This window comes from Rhipicephalus microplus, chromosome X, assembly GCF_043290135.1.
Source record: "Rhipicephalus microplus isolate Deutch F79 chromosome X, USDA_Rmic, whole genome shotgun sequence".
Taxonomy (NCBI): domain Eukaryota; kingdom Metazoa; phylum Arthropoda; class Arachnida; order Ixodida; family Ixodidae; genus Rhipicephalus; species Rhipicephalus microplus.
This window is the reverse complement of record NC_134710.1, coordinates 185,875,983-185,896,700: the sequence shown is the minus strand read 5'-3', so window position 1 is coordinate 185,896,700 and position 20,718 is coordinate 185,875,983. Positions and strand designations below refer to the sequence as shown.

Here is a 20,718-nt window from a genome sequence, read left to right as displayed (position 1 = left end):
AGGCACGTCCCAACATAGTGTTGAACGGTCGCCGTCAGTCTTGGCCAGTAGTATTTCTGCCTCACTCTGCACAACGTACACGTGTAACCCAAGTGGCCGGTTGTTGGTTCATCGTGGCATGCCTGTAATACTTCGCTCCTTAGAGATGTTGGGACGACAAGTAAGTAGTCGTTTCCGTGTGGCGTGAAGTTCATTTTATACAGGACGTCGTTGCGCAAGCAAAATGACGAAAGCCCTCTCGCAAACAGTCTAGGTACAGCTAAAGTGCGACCCTCTAAAAAACGTATTATGGGTTCTATTTCGGGGTCGTCTCGTTGCAGCTGTGCGACAGTTGCCGTGTTTACAACTCCGACAAAGGCTGTATCGTCATCTTCTGCCGTCGCAGGTTCGTATGGCGCACGAGAAAGGCAATCAGCATCGGAATGTCGCTTCCCCGATCTGTAGACCACCGTCATGTCAAATTCTTGAAGCTTCAAGCTCCAGCGCGCCAACCGTCCTCAAGGGTCTCTTAAATTCGTCAGCCAGCAGAGGGAGTGATGGTCGCTGACAACATTAAAAGGACAACCATACAGGTATGGGCGGAATTTTATAACCGCCCACACCACCGCAAGGCACTCTTTTTCCGTAGTGGAATAATTTTCTTCCGCACGTGAAAGAGTTCTGCTCGCGTAAGCAATTACTCGTTCGGCGCCGTCCTGCCACTGCACGAGTACAGCTCCTAAGCCGACATTGCTAGCGTCGGTGTGCACTGTTGTCGGTGCGTCATCATCAAAGTGTGCGAGGACTGGTGGCTTCTGAAGGCGTTGCCGCAGCTCGTCGAATGATTTTTGCTACTCTTCATTCCATACGAATGCGACGTCTTCTCTGGTAAGGCGGGTCAACGGCGAGGCAATGCGCCAGAAGTTCTCAATGAAGCGTCGGTAGTAAGCACACAGTCCTAAAAACCGTCTGACCGCCTTTTTGTCAGTTGGCGCTGGAAAATTCGTAACGGCAGCTATTTTTTCAGGGTCAGGCCGCACACCTTCACTACTGACAAGATGCCCCAGGAACAGAAGCTCTTCGAAGCCGAAATGGCATTTTTCCGGCTTAAGTGTTAGTCCGGCGGAACGGATAGCTTCAAATACTGAGTGCAGTCGCCTGACGTGTTCGTCGAATGTGGCAGAAAATACGATGACGTCATCTAAATACACTAAGCACGTCTGCCACTTGAGGCCTGATAGTACGGTGTCCATTAGTCGCTGAAACGTTGCCGGTGCTGAGCACAAGCCAAATGGAAGTACCTTAAATTCAAGAAGGCCATCAGGTGTCACGAAAGCTGTTTCCTCCCGGTCTCTTTCATCGACTTCTATCTGCCAATACCCACTCCTTAGATCCATCGACGAGAAATAACGCGCGTGGCGTAGTCGATCGAGTGAATCGTCGATATGTGGAAGTGGGTAGACGTCTTTTTTTTTCACCTGATTCAGCTTGCGGTAATCCACGCAAAAACGTAAGGTGCCGTCTTTTTTCTTCACTAATACAACCGACGAAGCCCAAGGGCTTTTCGACGGCTGAATAACGTCGTCTTCAAGCATCTGTCGCACCTGCTTTTCGATGGCTTCACGTTCTCGCGGAGCTACCCGGTACGAGTTTTGCCTGATGGGTCTGGTCATGTCGTCCGTTATAATTCGATGTTTCGTCAGCGGTGTTTGATGGACCCTGGAAATCGAAGAGAAACAATCTTCAAACTTGTTAATAAGCTGCATGATACTTTGCTTCTGCGCCGGCAGCAAACTTGGGCCAATATCAACAGATAGAGGTGCGGGGGTCAGATCAGTTGAATTATCTTTTTCAAGAGTTAGGCAGTCTGTCATCTCGGCGAGCTCTTCCACGTACGCGACTGCCATGCCCCTCGTTAGATGTCGGCGTTCAGAGCTGAAGTTCGTAACAAGGACGTGCGTGTGTCCGCATTTTATGCTTACGACGCCTCTTGCGATAGATAAACCATGGCTGAATAGCAGTGTTGGAATTTGCTCGGCGATGTTTTCAGAATCGCTCGACGTGTCACATGTCACAGCCACGAGTGCACTCGACCGCGGTGGGATGGTCACGTCGTCTTCGAAGACGCGCAAAGGCTGACGTCGCTGGTCTGTACAGGGCACATCCGAAACTTGATCTGGGGCCGTCCAAAACGTAACCGATCTCTCAGAAATGTTGATAATGGCACCGTATTCACGCAAGAAGTCCATGCCCAAGATCAGGTCTTTGCAGCACTCCGGTAAAATTACGAAAGTAGCGACGAAATCTGAACTGCCGATATTAATTCGAGCTGTACATTTGCCCGTCGGCGTCACCAATTAATCTCCTGCGGTTCTTATGTTTGGGCCCGTCCATATTGTTCTTACTTTCTTTAGGCAGTCGGCGAGTTTATGGCTGATAATAGAGAAGTCCGCACCAGTATCTACCAGTGCTGTTATTGGGCGTCCGTCTATACAAATGTCTAGATTGGCGCTTACGATTTCCGTTGATGTCGGTGACATCGTATCGTCCTTGGTATCGTGTGTCGTACGATCCGCGGTATCATTCGTCGTATCGCGTCGTAGAGAAGATGTTGGGGGTGTGATAGCATCTCGACGGGCGGCAACCTTCCCCCCAAAGGTCGCAGCTGTTAGTTTCCCCGACGAGGGCTAGGAGATCTGCCCCGGACCACCTCGGAGTAACTGCGCTGCGGTGGCGAGTTCGGTGCAGGTGAAGGAGAGCGGGGTCGACAATACGGCACTTCGGGTTGCTGTGCTTGCGGGCCTGCACTGCTGTCACGGCGGTTATCGAAATAGGCACGAGGGGAGGTTTGTAGAAAGTTGTGATGTCTACGGTCTCGGTACGGGCAATTGCGGAAAATATGGCCGGCTTCTCCGCAATGAAAGCAAAGTGGTCGACGGTCGACGGTGCGCCACAAGTCCGTCTTACAGATGAATGGTCGACTGGTGGGCATACCTTATGCAGATGTCGGCGGAGTGTACATCGGCGCCGTTTGCATAGGCACGTTGGACTGTGGATACGGCTGCGGCGGATTGGGAGCTGGGGCCCACGGCTCGTTGTAAGGCCCTTGGCTCACGTCACGATAAGCCAGTGGTGACGAGTTGTACGACACTGGAGTGAGTCGACGGACAGCTGATGCGTAGCTTACAGACCGCTGGTCTGAGAGCGATTCAGGCAACGAAAATGCCTGGCGGAGTTCTTGCCGCACAACTTCTGCAACGCAAGCCATGGTATTTTCTTGCGGAGTCACAAGGAGGTTTCGGATCTCCTCCCGAACGACCTCACGAATGAGTTCGCGCAGAGAACACTCACTACCGGCACTCAAAAGCAGAGAGGCTGGGAGATGTTTTGTTTGGTTGGTCATGGTATCGGCGCCGTTGCTGTAGTGCTCGCTCGATTGTTGTAGCCTCTTTGACGAATTCCACTACGCTTGTTGGTGGGTTGCGTAGGAGACCGGCAAACAGCTCTTCCTTTACGCCCCTCATCAGATGTCGGAGTTTTTTACCTTCAGGCATCTCAGGGTCGGCCCGCTGAAATAGGCGGGCCATGTCTTCCGCAAACATGGCGACGCTCTCGTTTGGTTTCTGTATGCGTGCCTTGATGAGCTGCAGAGCAGAATCACGGCGGTCGATGTTCGCGAATTTCCCGAGAATTTGCTGCCGAAATTCCTCCCACGAAGACAGCGTTGACTCTTGGTTCTCGTACCATGTACGAGCGCTGTCTGCCAAAGCAAAGTAGACGAGCGATAGCTTTTGTTCAGTGGGCCAGCGGTTGGCTTTGGCGACTCGCTCATACTGGGCTAACCAGTCCTCGACGTCTTCATAAGCCTCACTGTGGAAGGTCTCAGGAATTAGAGGCTGATCAACAGTAAGCTGTGAAGGCCCTCCGGTAGTCATTTCTCCTGGTACGGTGTGTTGCTGGAGAAGTTCGAGCGGGATCGCCTTGGGACTAAGGCCTCGCTGTCGGCGACTGTAGCGGTGGACAGGAGTATCCACTGCAGGAACGGATTGCGGTGGTGGACTCGATGTGCTAGGGCGCGGAGTTGTCCCAAGCATCAGTTGGAGAAGTCCAGCACCTCCACCAATGTCGCTAGGTGAAAATAACAGAATACAGGACGACGGTGCGACCAGAAAAAACGAGGTCTGTATTAACAGAACAAAAGAGCAGCCGCTTCGACTTCTTTTTCCTCGGAGGAATCGTGGGTGCTGTCCACGCACATCACTTCATCGTCCTCTGTCTTCTTTCCCGGCCTTTAGCCGTGACAATATATATATATATATATATATATATATATATATATATATATATATATATATATATATGTGCAAGTGCAGGTTCAGTCCCTGCCAGCGGTGAGTTGTCTTTTCATCCACTGTGTTTTTTCCACATCTACATCATCACACATTATCTGCTGGTTTCATTAAGGTTGTATCCAACAAAGAAATGAGCCTTTATTTTCGAAAGCTTGAGTCCGGCTCAGAGAAAAATTGTGGTGAGCCCGTGTCCGAGTGAGTCCAAAGTGCAACATATATTTTTTGAGTGAGTTATAGTAAGGTCCACTTTTGTTCGCCAACCTATGGTCAGCGCCACCATGATCATGACGGCAAGTGTGGGAAGCTTTTTCGTCACGTAGCACATAATCTTAATACGCGCTGGCAGTTGACTAATAATCCTTCGTATACTGCCTGAAGGCATCAGGTTTGTGAGGATGATACCCTCGCTGTGTATGAAAGAAGTGTGCATTTAAGGGCTGGTTTTCTTCGTTAGGCACAATATTAATGAGAACATGCAATAATGCCAAGGAAAGTATAGTGGATGTTATTAGAAGTTATTGTAATGTATATGTGAAGAAAGAAAAGTGTACGAAAAATGACTTGCCCTGGACAGGAATTGAACATGTGAACTTCAAAGAACTTGTCCCAAGCTCTACTAACTGCTGCCATGATAGCCGCTCTGGTAGCTCAGTTGGTAGAGCATCGGACTCATTATACGAAGCTTGCAGATTCACTCCGTGCCCACGGCAAGTTATCTTTTTGTCCACTTTTCTTTCTTCACATATACATTCCAGTTACTTCTAATAATATCCACTATACATTCTTTGGCATCATTGTAAGTCCTTATTGTGTCCAACAAACAAAATGAGCCCTTAAATGAATACTTATTTCCTTCATTCCCAGATATTATTAGTTCAAGCTCGGTTAATTCAAACTTACAGTTAATTCAAACTGACACCCTTGTCCCAGCACAGCTCTATATATTTTTATAGAGGAAAACTCCAGATAAATCGAACGTGTCAGTACCCACAATGGCTAATTCGTAATGGGAGCCTCCGGTTTTCTTTGCTCCTAGCAGAAGTTGGCCTCGAGTGATCATAGTGTCTTTCAAAACCAAAGCAGACCAAATTTACAAAATATTCAAAACCAACAGCAGTATTTCTCAACAGATGAGAATTTAAATGCTGCGAAGGAGCTCTTGGATGAGCTGCAAATAGGGTCTTAATTTTGATTGTGTTAATAGTGCCACATAAACAATCATGTTTTGGAGTATAAATAGCACTATATATTTCGACATTAAGGCTCACTGCTCACAGGAGTGCATTTAGATGCATCTTTCTGGCAGATATGACCGACTGATCACTTAATTTTTATTCACTTTTGAGAGCTCCTTCAACCTAATTTACGAGATCACCTGCAACAATGTGTAGCAGTGCTTAATTTGCAATAACGAGTTCAGAGGTGCCTTTTTTGTGTTCTCCCTGCACAGTGTGGTGCAAGGTCAGTTCATTCTAACACCGGCCCACTAAACTATACTTAATTTGAACATTGTTATAGTCCCCCTTCGAGTTCGAATTAATGAGCTCTTACTGTAGCACTGGTGTTGTGACTGGCGCCCGAGCTGACGAACTAGCGGCGCTCTTTGTATCTTGAAACAAGTAGCCAACCGGCCGGCTGCCTATGACCGCCAGGCATTGTCACTCCTAGCCGGAGGGTGAGACGTCGTGTCACCACGGCGCCGTAAGCCGTTCGAGAGAGGACAAAAAATGCAGCATCTTCCTTTGAAAAGACCGCGGCGGCTGCCGCAAATCGCCCTGCTAATTAAACGAGCAGTTCGGCGGACCCTTTGAAGTATGCTGTTTTGAGCTTGGGACCCTTCGACCAGCGGCACACACACGACGAAGAGCCCCGCTGGCGCCACCTTGGAAAGCAGTGATCACGCCTCAATATTGGACGTTCACGTGGGCTGTGTATGCTCGTCCCCCTCACCAGTTGTGTGTAACCTATGCACGCGTTTCCTGATGTAGGGATCTGGGGAGAACATACCCTTTATAATTAGCCACCTGGCTCATTCGAGGGAGCGCCATGTAGTGGAACGCCAGATTCGAAAGCTCGCCATGTAAGAAAGAGCTCGTCATGTACGAGAGCTCACTATGTACATAATGTAAATAAACCCTCTTCGAGTCTCTCTTCCTCCTGCCTCGACAACTTCATCCCGGACCTCCAGTGCCTGCGGACCCCGGTCGCAACACTGGGCACTGCTTAGCAGAAACTCCACCATATAAGCCATATCATTATGTGGAACTCTGTAAGTGCTACCGAGAGATGCACCTGCTCCTGGAGATGATGTTGACACCATCATGTTGACGTATGCAATGGTGGCACTGAGAGAGACTGCCGCACATTAGAGGTACATGTTGCCAGCAGGGGCCTAATGATAGTGATGTAAGACAGGTAGGCAGAAGAGGAGCACTTCTCGTCACTGCGCACTCTAGAAATCATCCTGCACTTGAAGGCAAATGTCACCACTTGCTGTGGAGCAAGTGACACGGCCTCCCCTTCTACATTTATCCCTAAATGGAACTGTTGCCCTATAGGCCATACTAAACATCCAGTTATAACTCATTCCAATTTTTGTAAGGTCCTCATCCTCCTTGCCTTTCACTGCTAGTATTCGTAACATCACAGATCAAGAAGGCAGTGGCGGTTGCTACACTGCTTAAATTGACTATCATCAGTCATGCTTTCTGTACTATTATTATTTGACGACCATGTATGCATGCCCATTCTTTATAACCCTAATGAAGGTGTACATCCTGGCTGCACTGGCCAGCATCATGTGCAACATGTTTTAGTGCATACGGACATTTTGAGGACCTTGATTAAATGTGGTGGAGTAAAGTTGACAATATAAAGCATTCGGTGGCTAGGAATAAAACTTGAGACCTCTTCTTTTTTTTTCCAGACCTAGTACTTTACAATACCCAATATTTAATATATTTGCATGCATGATAGAGATAAAGTAGGCAGATTATTTTATTTAATCCCGAATTTCAAAACATAAATCTAATAAATGTACACTTCTTACACACAGTGTTGATTATCAGTTGTTTATTGGTAATGTCAGCTTATATACATGTGCGTTGAAAGCGTGACAGCAGTGTAAGACAACTACGACCAGCCGAAATGAATTATTTACATTTGTACAAGGTAATTACATTACACTTCTGTTGATAAGTTCAAATATTAAATATTCAATAACAGCAACTGCAAAAGGCACCTTTGTAAATATAACTGAAAGTTTTTGTTGGAGTGCTTTGTTTCTTGCAATAAAAAGAAATTTTAGATATGTACAGGACCTAAAAGGAAAAAATTTGTTCAAGAAATGTTCTGAATTATGAGCAACCAAATACAAACAAGAGAATAATTTCACTTCCGACAAATTTATAGCTCTCTATAATGCATTCTTTGAAAGAAAACATAAAACTGCTCAATAAAGTAGTCTGCATGACTGGATAGATGCCAACTGTGCATAGATAAACTTGTACGTATACAATTTCAAACCATACTTTACTTTGTTTGAAGATGTCTGAGAGATGGCTTTTAGGTAGGGCAAAATAGTGGTATATTTTCGATAACAACATATATTACTACACAATGTCACAATCTAAATTATTTAAAGCTATACGTGCTTTCCAGATACTATTACCATGTTCACTCGATTGTAATGTGACAACCATTGTAACAGAAGGGGCGACTTTTAATTGTGTCTAGGAAGAATAAAACAGTGGCATTGCAGTTAGACTGCAATGCAAGGACCAAGTTAGGTAGCAAAAATCTGAAAACAAAAAAAAGCATTACATTTGAGTAAATGCAGTACTACTACAATAGCACACATTTTTACTTGCTGCAGAAGTTAAGCATAAGGTGGCAACATAAAAAAGAAAAATTTCCATGAGTGCAATTTCTTTCGATTTAGAAATAGTCAAAAATCAGCATAATGACAAACCTGTATGCCCCTGCTACACAGCAACTCGTCAAGAAGCCAAAGTTCAAGAAGTATACAATGAATAATGTAATAAATCACAATTGTAACTTTGCAAGTAAGCAGAAATAAACCTGTAAATTAGGGCATAGTACTTTTGATATATAATACCAAGCTATTTTGCGTAGTAGCAAAATTATTCTGTACATATGTCACAAATGATACATAAGCAAATGCACCCCAATTTTCCTGCCAATAATGAACGACAAATTTGTAGTTTATGACAATTGTGAGCAACAGAAATAAATCTTACAAGTTACGTTTTTTCATATAACATGATCACTCTTTAATTTACAATAGCGACCGTGAGGTATCTTTATCTTTGAAGAAGAAGTCCATTGACTCTTCTAACCAGCCAATAACTTCTGACCCTTTCATCTTGTTTCAAGTATCAAACTGCGACATTACGATGGCAAACAAAACTGAGAAAGACTGGTAGAATTAAAAAAAACACAGTTATGCGTAATATCACAGCTGCTATGTAAAATTTGCCAATTTAAAGCATGTTAAGTCATCCATAAAAACAGCAGCCACACATATTCACAATGAAGAAACATAATTGCATACTTCAATATTAGAATGATGCAGCGCATAAGGCTAGCATTTCGATCAATAACATTATTCACATAAACACAACTTCTTTGTGCACTGGTATGCCAATTATTCGTTCATGCCAGGTTCCCAGGGGAAACAGACACCCAACCATTTATCCCCACCCCTCTTATGTCAGCTAGTAATGAAAAAATCCATAAATAGGGGTCGTGTGCTTGAGCCGACGTTTCAACAAGTGGACTTGTCTTGTTCAGGCCTTGAAGAAGACAAGTCCACTTATCAAAACATTGGCTCAAGCACACGACCCCCATCTACGGATTTTTTTAATGGAAAGCTTCGATCTTTTTGCTGTCGTTCTTTTTATAATGACAGCTTAGCATTTCAGCCTCAACATGCACATACGTTGCCACATTTTTAAATGCACCTTTGTTTTTACACTTGCCATGACAAGCCAGCATTAGTTTACTCAGTTTTCTTTCCATGCAGATCCTTGGGAAATTAGCAGCCCAGGAAAATTATGTCATAACTACAGCAACTAAGCAAAACTACATTTGTGCATCTCTTATTTAGGCATGTGCTGAGGTAAACGTCACTAAGGTGCCATTAATGAGTAAGATCTTTGAAACAACAACAAATACAGTGCTTGTAAGACAACGGGACACCATAGAAAAAGATACACACAGAAGAGAAGGTGTGTGCAAGAACAGCACTGAATAAATAACTAGGCTTGACTTCATTACAACAGCATGCACTCCACCCACTTCTTTCTTCGTGTATACATCTTTGTTGGCTTCCTGTTTATTTACAAGTATGAACCAACTCATCCACCTCAGTTAATGCCAATCATTTTTTTTTTCTTGAAGTTGATTATAACCCCAAAAAGGGAGGCAAGAATCAAGCTCTAATTTTTCAAAGTTTGTGCGTGATTCACAGTTCCAATGCTCTTATGATGCCACAGACTCATGGTATATCCGAAACAACTTTATACAGAAAATGTTCCCAAAAGGAAACAAAAAGTGTTTTTAGTTATTTAAAGGTCAATATAAGTGTTTCTTAAATACATAAATAGTTAACTAGTGTCGACAAAACACTGTCAAAACCTACAATGTTGCATGAAGAAGGTGCCAGAATTGCATGGTGCCGCCACAATCTATCATATGATTTTTCATTTTATGAAAAAATAATAGTAATAATCAAAAAGATAGTGCAAAAGTTAAATCAGAAGCACTTTTAGCAAAACAATAATGAACAAGGATCTTGTCTCAATTCGTGAGTCGACTGTTTCTCACTTGCTTCAGTGTTCCCTTAAACTGGGCAATGGTTTCTCAAAAGTACTATACATCATAAAATCTTGCCAACTTTGATTTAATAAGTAAGAACTACAGGCCCTAACAAGATTTTGAAATGTCCCAACTTAAAAGCTATCATTTATTTACTCCAACTTCCAAAAAAAGAATGTTCCACAAAGAGTTGAAAGGAATGCATAGGTAGACCCTGTGGTGGCTTCATCAGACAGCAACTGCTGAACGGTGTGTTCCATGTGGCACCATGTAAATGCATGCGAGCCATGACTTCAATACTGACAAAGCACACAACTAGTGTGAACAGCTGAAAAGCATTATATGATAAATTACAGATGCATTAAAATACATGTAGATGGCTCCTTGCGACACTATTCAAGAGCATGTAAATTAAATCCTGAAGTACTTTAATTTTGGAATTCACAAACTTGTATGCCATTATGCACAAGAGCACAAATTTTTATACCACAGTGCTAACAAATCTTTCACAAACTTGAGTACCTCTTCCTTTACCTTTTCCAGCAAGTAGTGTGGCGCATAATTTATCTGGTCTGACGCTTGGAAAATCTTGTACTTTCAGAGAGGCATCTACATTGCTTTAAACAGACTTCAGAGTGACCTACGTTTCCTCCTTACTTGAGATTACCATAACTAAAGTAATCATACATAATTATACAATCTAGACACTCTTGGCTGGTAAGCACAAGGTCCCCCGGTTAGACCATGACCAAACTGTGCAATTTGTCTCTCCTATGTGTCACCTCCTACTCCCCTTCTGTGAACTTTGTTCAAATTTATTCATCCTTTAAACCACTGCCTTGTGGCCTAAGGATAAAATGCTGGACTATTAAACACATGGTCACTTGCTCACAATGTGCCAATGCCAAAATGCACATTCTTTCTTTTAAATGTGAGAAGGTTCAAGCATTGTTCAAGCTCCGACATGAATGATGTTGCACGTTTTTTGTCACATGAAACAACATACAAATCAAGAATTACCTTTGGAACTCTAGCCAACTGGACAAAGAATGCTACATATCAATACCATATACTCAGAACTGCAACATATAAAATACTATGCAACAAGCTGCCTCACATTTAGGAGCATCCAGGTCATGTGATATATAAAAAAAAATGCAGGACAAAAGAGCATTGCACAAATAAAAGTTTAAAACTGGGTACATATTTGAGTGCTTGCTCAAATTAAAACACATTAGCTATTAAAGAAAAGCACAGAAAACTTGCTACTTTCCCACATTTTTGCCACCACTTTGCCCGGCCACTACAGTTATGTTTTGTTTGTGAACCATTAAATTCAGCCTCGACAATGCATAAACACGCAAAAAGATTAAATAAATAAAAAACAAATGTCTAATTATGAAAAACAGGTTACCAAAACTGTGTGCATTAGAAAAAGACAAGTGCAACACTCAAAGACCATGGCATAGCAGTGTTGAAAGCTGCAAAGCATTTGATTAAAGTACAGTTTACCACTCACATCCACTGCCTTACTTATGTCTTCTTAGATTTATCACACTGCTGCCTCCAAGATATACCTGAAAAACAATGGTGCCAACAGGAGAAATTATCACGTAATTAGCGATTCAACAAGTAATGTATGTGTAATGAGTAATGTAGCTATAAATGACTTTCTGGCAAATTAACATTGATAAATAAATGAAGTTTTGTTCAGACTACTTAGAATCACAATTAACAAGCAATTCCAAGCCAAGTTCTATCGTCACATTATTATTTCACTGTTTGCATCAGTTTGCAACAATAGCTACGGAGCCACATCCGTCTATTCCTTTAAATACGTTTTCATGAACTTGTGCTAGCAGTTTCCTAATTGGCTACTCAAAAATTTGAGTTTAAATTATTAAGACCATGCTACATACATTTTTTACTTAAGTCTTTTGTGCAAAATTTGTTCACCTGTAGCACAAGGCTTATATTATGCTGAGCATATAGGCTGCTTCATAATATAATGGGCAGCTGCCATTAGATAATTAGGAAAAAGAGTGAAGTAATTGGTAAACCTGGCAACATTTATGTACAGAGCTGCAAAGGAACACTTGACCCAAAGTTTGACAACCACACACTGGCTGGACTTATGAACAAAATGATTAAGCAGGTTCTTTTTCAAGTAATATTTGTTCACACTATCCAGACGCTCCACTTCAGGAAAAGAAACACTGATTCCAACTAGCGAAAGCCAATAAGATGTACTTACTATCTGTAAATCGGTTACTGTAAGATAAAAAAACTAAAACCTAAAATGTGTCACTTATACTAATTGGACATGGTACAATAACCTCATGATTGCAAAAAGGAGAAAAAAAAACGTTTTATACTTGTCATGTCACATTTGATACTTTATATGCTTTCAGTACACAAACTAGCTACTTAAAGCCAGGCATAGCTGGCTTTATCAAAAGAGGCCATTTCAAATGAAATTTATTTTCTGCAACTTATTAGGATAGTAGCCTGTCCCATGATGTGGGTTGCTTCTATCATGAATGTTTACTGCAATGTTGAACTGAAAGGTGCGGTACATGCTGTTTTATTCAATTATTGTAAGTCATATTCTGACAATGTAGCTGCAGTGAATGCATATTATAATGACTACTTGCCAACTATCAATATATATTACAGTGGCTAGAATGTGGCAATAACGTGGGAGCAGAAAGCACAGGATTGGGTTAATTGGCGGAACATAGAAGAAGCCTCTGCCCTTCAGAGGGCATAGTCAGGCTGTTGATGATGATGGCTATAATGTGCGTTAATGCATGTCTCATTTGCACCAAGTCAACTTTTCTAGCAATAATGATGCCTTTTCCAATAACATTCAGAAATGTTAAATTTTGGTCTTCTTATACGTCTAACATAACACTTTACGTGCTGTAGCATAAGAGCTAAGTGAATCTTTTGAGTGGCAACTTGCTGCACGAAAGGAAATAATATATTTCCAACACAAATATCCAACTTTGCTTTGAACCAATCTGACTTTACACAAGCTCCAGCTTCAGTAGAAACCAGTTACTAAATGCAATCATGTGCGTTACCAGCAATAATAATAATAACAATAACAACTTGGGTTTTACACCCCAAAACCACAGTATGATTATGAGAGACGCTCTTCTGAAAGGATATTGACATTTTGACCATGTGGTACTTTGTAATGTGCACTGACATCCTACAGTAAACGAGCCTCTACCATTCCACCGCCATCAAAATGCAACCAACACGGCCAGGGTCAATCCTGTGAACTTCAGTTCAGCAGTCGAGTGCCGTAACCACTGTTCCACCGAGGCGGACAGCTGCAACAGTTTAGCAGCTATGACACTGTTCTGTTGAGATTGACGTTGGGGGGATTCAATATCGTCCACAGCAGGGGTTAAGGTGCAAAAATGCTTGTATACTTTAGAAATAAGAGTATGTTGAATAGATCCTGATGGCTAAAGTGCCTCACATTTCCTGATGGCAATATAGTGTGCCTCACAATAGGATCATGCTTTTGGCATGGAGAACTCTAGAATTAATTTTCAATTTAACCACGTTTAAAACATTTAAAGCCATGACCACAGTGTTAAAATCTCTCCTTTCTTTAACAGCTTTTGAAAGATCCATTCAAACATTCATGGTTTCAGATAAGCTTGAAGTGACGCGTGGACTAATTGGCTGCTGACTCGCAGGTCGCGCGATTGAATTCCGGCTGCGGCGGCTGCATTTCCGATAGAGGCGAAAATGCTCTAGGCCTGTGTGCTCAGATTTGGGTGCTCATTAAAGAACCCCAGGTAGTCGAAATTGCCGGAGCCTTCCACTATTGCGTCTCTCATAGTCATTTTGTGGTTTTGGGACGTTAAACCCTACATATCATTAATGATGTCTCTTGTGCTTGCAGACCTGGACCTCATTCTTTTCTTGGGCAACAGTTAATAACAAAAAAAAAGCATGTGATCTACCACTGCTCTTTCATGCCCCTTTACCTGAGTGCGTGCTGGCAAAGACTCAAGTGCACATACATGCACTCTAAGATATAGCTGAGAAGAACCTAGAACACTTCTCAGAAACGTACTGCCTTGTACATTGCTTTTGTATGAGTCATACAGGCACAACGAATAAGGATACAAGAATTATGGAACATGCATATTGTACAACCAAGGCGCACAAAGACTGAAGTGCATTCCCACAACTATTCAGAATGTGAACTTCAAAAGCAAAGACAACAAAATTTGTTCAGCCTATATGTTTTGCCAATTGCTATACACAGCTTTCTCAGTGCCACTTTTCTTTTCACACGAATACAAAGCAGCAGAGAAAAAAATATGGCATTGGTGCAATACAGCCAAGCAATGAAACACACAACTATTAACAGTCACAAAATAGGAAAAAAAACAATGTCATTTACAGTAATTAATTCTTAATGTGGCCTGGACACTTATATGCATGTGTGACAATTATTTCCTGTGGTACTTTAAAAAAGCTGCTTGCTTCGAAGTATTGACACAATTAATAAACAAACTTGCAAGCTGAAATGCATGACAAACAAACACCAAGTATGTAATAATAAACCATGCAGTAACACCAGTATGAGCTCCACATCACAAGCAACAGCTGCAGGATGGTCCAATGTACTCCCCTGTCACAAGTGTGCAGGGTCGTTACCATATGACTACAATGGTAGCCAAAGTAAGCCAAGTCACATACTGGCACTCTCAAATGCTCTAAAGCATTGCAAAAGTTCGCATTGTCCTTTTTTGCCCCTTCGAGCTCTCCGGCTCCAGGAATGCTGCAGGAACAGCATTACATTACACAAACAGTTCTTTCTGATCCCACACATAGTGGCCTGGCCAGCAAATTCTTCATAAAGACTGCAAACTTCACAGGGTTTATAAGAAGGTGCTTTCCTTAAATGGATGTGCTTACTGTCATCACAAACAAGTTGAATTTCTTAGCAACTTTGGAAGCTGACAAAATAGTAATGAAAATATGCCTAAAAAATTGAGCTTTTCCATCATATACTCTGCCAACTCACAAAATCAATGTCCCATTTTCTTTCACATTTTGCTTACTTATGACACACTGTTGGAATACGACTGTTTCTATTACGACACTTGAAGTGATGCAGCACGAGCCAACCATGCTACCGTACTGTTCTTGCAATGACAAGGCTACGGCCAACCTTGTAGTCTTTGATGTGGTAGCGGCGTCGCTCCTGCGAACATGGTGTGGTGGCATGCTTGCGCTGATAGTGCCGCTCACGCGAAAATGCTGTGGCAAACTTCTTGGTGCATCCCTCGCATTCAAAACCTTTCAGTGGTGTTTCTGAGTATTGGCCATCCGTGTCATCCTCATCAAGTGCATATGACCGATCTCCAGCTGTGCAGCCATCTGGTGATGTTTGGCCACAGTGATGCTGGCTGGTGTGGGTCCGGTATTCGGAAAGCAGGCTGAATTTGAGTGCGCACAGTTCACACTCAAAGGCCTCAGTAGGAGGGCTGCCTGTGGAGTGTGTGCGCTGGTGTTCCTCCAAGCTCTTGAGAAAAGCAAAGCGCTTTCCACATGCACCACACTTGTGCCAAGCCATGCCACAGCTCCGCAAGTGTATAACCTGTAAACAGCAACAGCATCTTAGAAAAAGAAATGACAAAGAAAAAGGGCATCATTTTCCAGTTTGACTGTTAAAAGTTTGTCATGATGTCTGTGTTGATAATACTATGACAATAATATGCTCATCACTTCCCTACAAAAAATGTAAATTGCTGCCTCGATTTTCTCCTTTTCTTTCACTATCCTCCTCCCACACGGCCATTTAGATGTCAGCTGCTCATGCTAGACAGTTGCAGTGCAGCAAACACCAAAACTTCCTTTTCATTCCCTGTTTTTTGCATATATATTTCCCCAAATAAACAACTACTTACTACAACTAAAGCAACAACAAGAAATTGTTCTTGCCACAGTGTAAAACTTGCCAATGATAAGCTTGAAACATACTGCTGTATTGAGTTTATCCACATATTGTACAGAAGATTAACCAATACAGTGAGAGGAATGTGCTACTGACTATGATGTCACTGCCTGCATAGATACAAGGGCTGGTTACAAATGACTGTTAGGGTTTCACACCTCAAAACCACAATATGGTTATGAGGGACACCCTAGTGGAGGAATCCAGAAATTCTGACCATCTGGTGTTCTTTAATGTGCACCTAAATCTAAGTGAATGGGCCCCTACCATTTCACCTCCCTTAAAATGCTGCTGCCGCGACCAGGATTCGACACCGCCACCTTCAGGTCTGCAATTGAGCATCGTAGCTGCTAGACCACGATGGCGGGTAAGGGCTGGTTACTAAATCAAAGTGAGGCGCAATGTGGACAAAACACAAAGTGCGACAGAGAAATGTCATATATTGCTCATACGACAACTTCTTGCTTTCTTAGAATGTCTAAGGTGACACCACCAATCCAGGAAAGTTATTTTAACATAACGCTACCGTGAGTCGAACATTGCCCCAAGTTGAAATGGGTACCAGAGAGCAGTGCTAGTCCAAATAGAAGTACCTTGCTATAGGAACACCAAAAATATGTGACTTCGGGATTGTGGAACCTTCAACAAAATTGAAGTGTTCAAATGTCGTAATTTTAGTACTTGCAAAGAACTCTTTGGCCAGTGTTGGCCTTCATGCCATTAAACATCAAACATTTTCATCACAAACACGCAGTGATGTCATGTAACTATGTCTGTTTGCCATTGTATAATTCACTACAGAGAGTACCCTCATATTTATATTTTTCTTTTGTTAGTCATATGCACATGTTCAACTCGTTTTGTTTGTACTTCAGCAAGGTTCATCCTCCCAAAAAGCAATTGCCTGTAAATTATCGTTTCTTCAGGGAGCATGTAACAAAAAGCTCCAGCACAAGTATAGTTCAAATACATGTTTATGCTTTGAAGCTTGAATTGACAATCTGCATATGCATAAAACATTACCTATTTTATTACAGCAGCAATTACTTTTTAGACAGCAGTCACATATGCCATCAGGATTTAAAAACTACTTCCTTCAGGGCACAAAACCTATAACTGGAGGAAGTGCCATGCTGTCTGTGTAAGAACAGAGATTTCTGTAAAGCTATATGAAAATTCTAAATACAGCATTAACAATTAACATAATTATAGCTCTTGGGCTAAATTATGCAAGAAATCGTTGCACTAGCACAAAAATCAATATATATATTAGATAAATGAACTTGTCTAACTATCTTAAGTATTGATTTTCTAGCACATATTCAATTTAGAACATGTAACTGATAAGTTAATGGGGCATGAAACGAATTCCCAGGATGACCCCAATTTTAAAGGGGCCCTGAAGCACTTTTTCAAGTAACCATAGAATGAATCACTGGAAGAGCTTATTTCCTTACGAATTCAACCACCACATAAATTTTAGGAATCCGTCCAGAGCAAGTGGAGTTACAAAAATGTGTTGCATGCTCCAATTGCATTCTCTCTTCTCTTGTCCCGTTGTTAGTGCTGGAAGCTAAGCAGGAAAGGATGACAGGGGCAAAGAGAATACGTCACCCATGGCTTGTGACCTAGAGCAATTCTTTCTTTCTTTTTCTTCAAATACCTGGCTTTTTCAGTGTGATCACGCACGCACCCGTGGACAAGTCGCGGCCTTCCACGGTGATCTTTGTAACGACCAAGCGCGCCATGCTCAAATCAGCTAATGGCTGATAGATGGGTTTGCTACATGTGATTTTTGAGCTGCTTCTGTCATTTGTCGAGAGAAGAGAAAGCAATTTTAGCTCACTTTAATAATTTATTAGGAATTCCAAGCTGCGTGCTGTGCTATAATATTTCAATCGCGTGTTGTCGGGGCCCTCTACTGCCGATCGGCAGCGTTTTCTGACCATGCTAAAAAAATGTTGCAGGGCCCCTTTAATGTGTTCATTCACAAAGGGTGTAGTGAAATGGGTCTTCACATGCTAGCATGCATATCATGGCATTTTGTTGAAAAAAGAAATGTAACACTGCATTTTTACTCGTGAATGAGCCCACTTGAAGCTGGCATTTTCCCTGGAACTTGCTTGACAGGGATTGATTGTACTACTGTTTGTCAAGCAGAATGCAACTCATAAGTCCCAGTATATGCATAAAGTAACTGCTTTAAAAACATAATTACTGCAATTTAGTAAAAACTTGACCTAGCACTTGAAATCATTATGCCTATAACTTAGGCTGTTTGAGCTATCCTGTTCTAAGAATAATAGGGAGTTTTCGAATAGGGGCACCAAAAGCTTGGGGCCCAAAGTATGCATGCTTTGGGTCAAGTAGGAGCGAAGAGTTTTCAAATAGGGTCTGCAACGCTTTGTGCACTCAGTACTGGACAACAACTGTCACTTCAATAGGTGCCGTCACGTTTATCCGACGCAAAACTTTTGGGGCAGGCTTTAAGGCTCCCGATTTGAGAAATAGCGTCCCCAAGCCAAAACCCAAACGCAATCTGGGTTTTGCGCATGCGCAGTGGCCTCGACGTAATTTCTTTGGGGCCCCATCGAAAACTGCCTATTAAATGTGCCAAACGATTAAATTTCTGTACAGCTATAAATGAAAAAAAAAAACAGGTAAAAACACGTAATCACTAATCCACTAAATTCGATAAGGCTGCATATTTAGGCACCAACAAAAATTCTTTATGGCACAGTGTATTTAAGTAGTGCCTCTGCTGCCTTTTTATAGGCCAACATAAGATATATCTTTCGCTCACCGATCACCACTAATGTTTAACACCATAATGATAATGTGCTACGAGCCCGTACAACAAATTCGTGTTTACTCAAAACGCCGTACATAAAACACAATAATATCTAAGAACAAAAAGTTCAGCGTCATATGCAGTTCTTTTTTAATTTATTTTTACCAAGTTCAAACGCCGTCCTCTTTTTTAAATATCACAATATCGTTAGCTGATTTGGCAGTTACGTGAACACAAATCCTCGATCGGTACCGAACTATTAAATTCATATATCCGCAGTATATATATTAGATATTGCTTTCGGCAGTCTCCTAATTCACATTCGTTCTTCCGTGAAACCAGCACTTTAAGATAAAAAAAAAAAAAGCGCCCAGCGTCAGGTGGGCTATGCAAATACTACGCATTTACACAGTTACGAGGTTGAAAGGCGCACTGTAGATGTGTGATTACTGTACGTTGTCATCCGATAGTTAACGGCAGCACTGTCACGACAGATCAGCTGGCCGACACATGGCCGTCACCGATTTGCCACTACGTTCGATTCTAATTGATCAGTGTCACGGATAAAGTCATCTCCAGCATTAAACACAGGCGAATCTACTAAAACTTTAAAAGCACGTACTACAGCACACGCGCCATGCTTCCGCTTATCAAAGTGACACAGTGCGATGAAAGAGCAAGACCGCACAGCGACGCACGCGACCATCACCAGCTCAGGCACAACAATGTCGCTCACGAATAAGAAACGACGCGAACTGGCAGACAAGCAGACCCGTTTTTTTTTTTTCGTTTTTTTTTTTCACAAGTAGTGCGAAGCACCTTCAGAAAGACAAAAACCATTTGAGAACCACCGAACACAAGCGGTGTTGTGTCAAGTTTGTGTTGCGATTACTCGAATGGGCAACATGCTAGTAACAACAACGCGTCTCAGGCGTATGCAGTTGCTCGTGAGGAAGTCAATAAATAATATTTATCACATCAACGTGACCTCTGAGAAATAACACTACCCGTTAGTTTAAAAACACTCACACTGCGGAGGAATATCAGTGCATTTAGACGAAACAGGTGCAGCTGCACAGACGAAGACTTATGCGCATGCACTGAAATACCTTACCGACTGGGGGGGGAAAATGACGCACACAAACCTTGGTGTTGTCGTAGTAGGCTACAAAACGTTAGATCTTTTCACAACTAGATTATTTTAACGGAAAATGAACATCTTCGACATTTATGCAACAACACAAACATGGTTGCCGAGCTGAAATATCAACAAACGTATGTTTCTACGTTCGTAAAGGAAGGATGAAAAGAGATGCCCCGAGATGCCATACCCCACTTGCTCAACAAATCGTGTCGGAAGTAGTGTTACGTCACCAAAAAAAAGCTGCCCAATCACGCGTTGGATGACGGAGAGCAGACGACGCGCTTGTTTCGTTCTAGGATGTGATCCGAAAGCGGTTATTCCCTGTGATAGCTTGCAGAGTCATAATGCTGCTATCGAAGTGACGACATGTATAAGTACATGCCTTCACTTCGACAGCAGCATTGTACTTACGTAAGTGCAAAAAGGCAGCGACGTTACCAACGTAAAGAAAGCAGGCGCTTAATTTTCGCATGTACGAAAAAAAGTACTATGCCCGAGAGACGGCTTTAGAAATTAAAAAAAAAAGGTAAAACATATACCGATATTGCCTCTTTTTTGCAGTCTAGATTGAAAGCACAATGACAAAACTTTTCTTATACTCAGTGGTACAGCATTCATAATC

The 20,718-nt window shown here is 42.2% G+C and overlaps 1 protein-coding gene across 3 annotated transcripts; it reads right to left on the bottom strand.

The window, feature by feature from the left end:
• Positions 1–7,388: 7,388 nt before the first annotated feature.
• LOC119176973 (uncharacterized) lies at positions 7,389–20,496 on the bottom strand. Of its 3 annotated transcripts, none has more exons than XM_075878337.1 (2): positions 19,982–20,496; positions 7,389–15,804 (listed from the first exon to the last, which is right to left on the bottom strand). In XM_075878337.1, exon 2 carries the CDS (start codon positions 15,778–15,780, stop codon positions 15,337–15,339), a length of 444 nt encoding a protein of 147 aa, XP_075734452.1. In that variant the 5' UTR covers positions 15,781–15,804; positions 19,982–20,496; the 3' UTR covers positions 7,389–15,336. The 3 variants fall into 3 exon arrangements, with proteins under 3 accessions (XP_075734452.1, XP_075734453.1, XP_075734451.1); XM_075878338.1 differs by having other exon boundaries at positions 20,067–20,494; XM_075878336.1 differs by having other exon boundaries at positions 20,098–20,477.
• Positions 20,497–20,718: the final 222 nt, after the last annotated feature.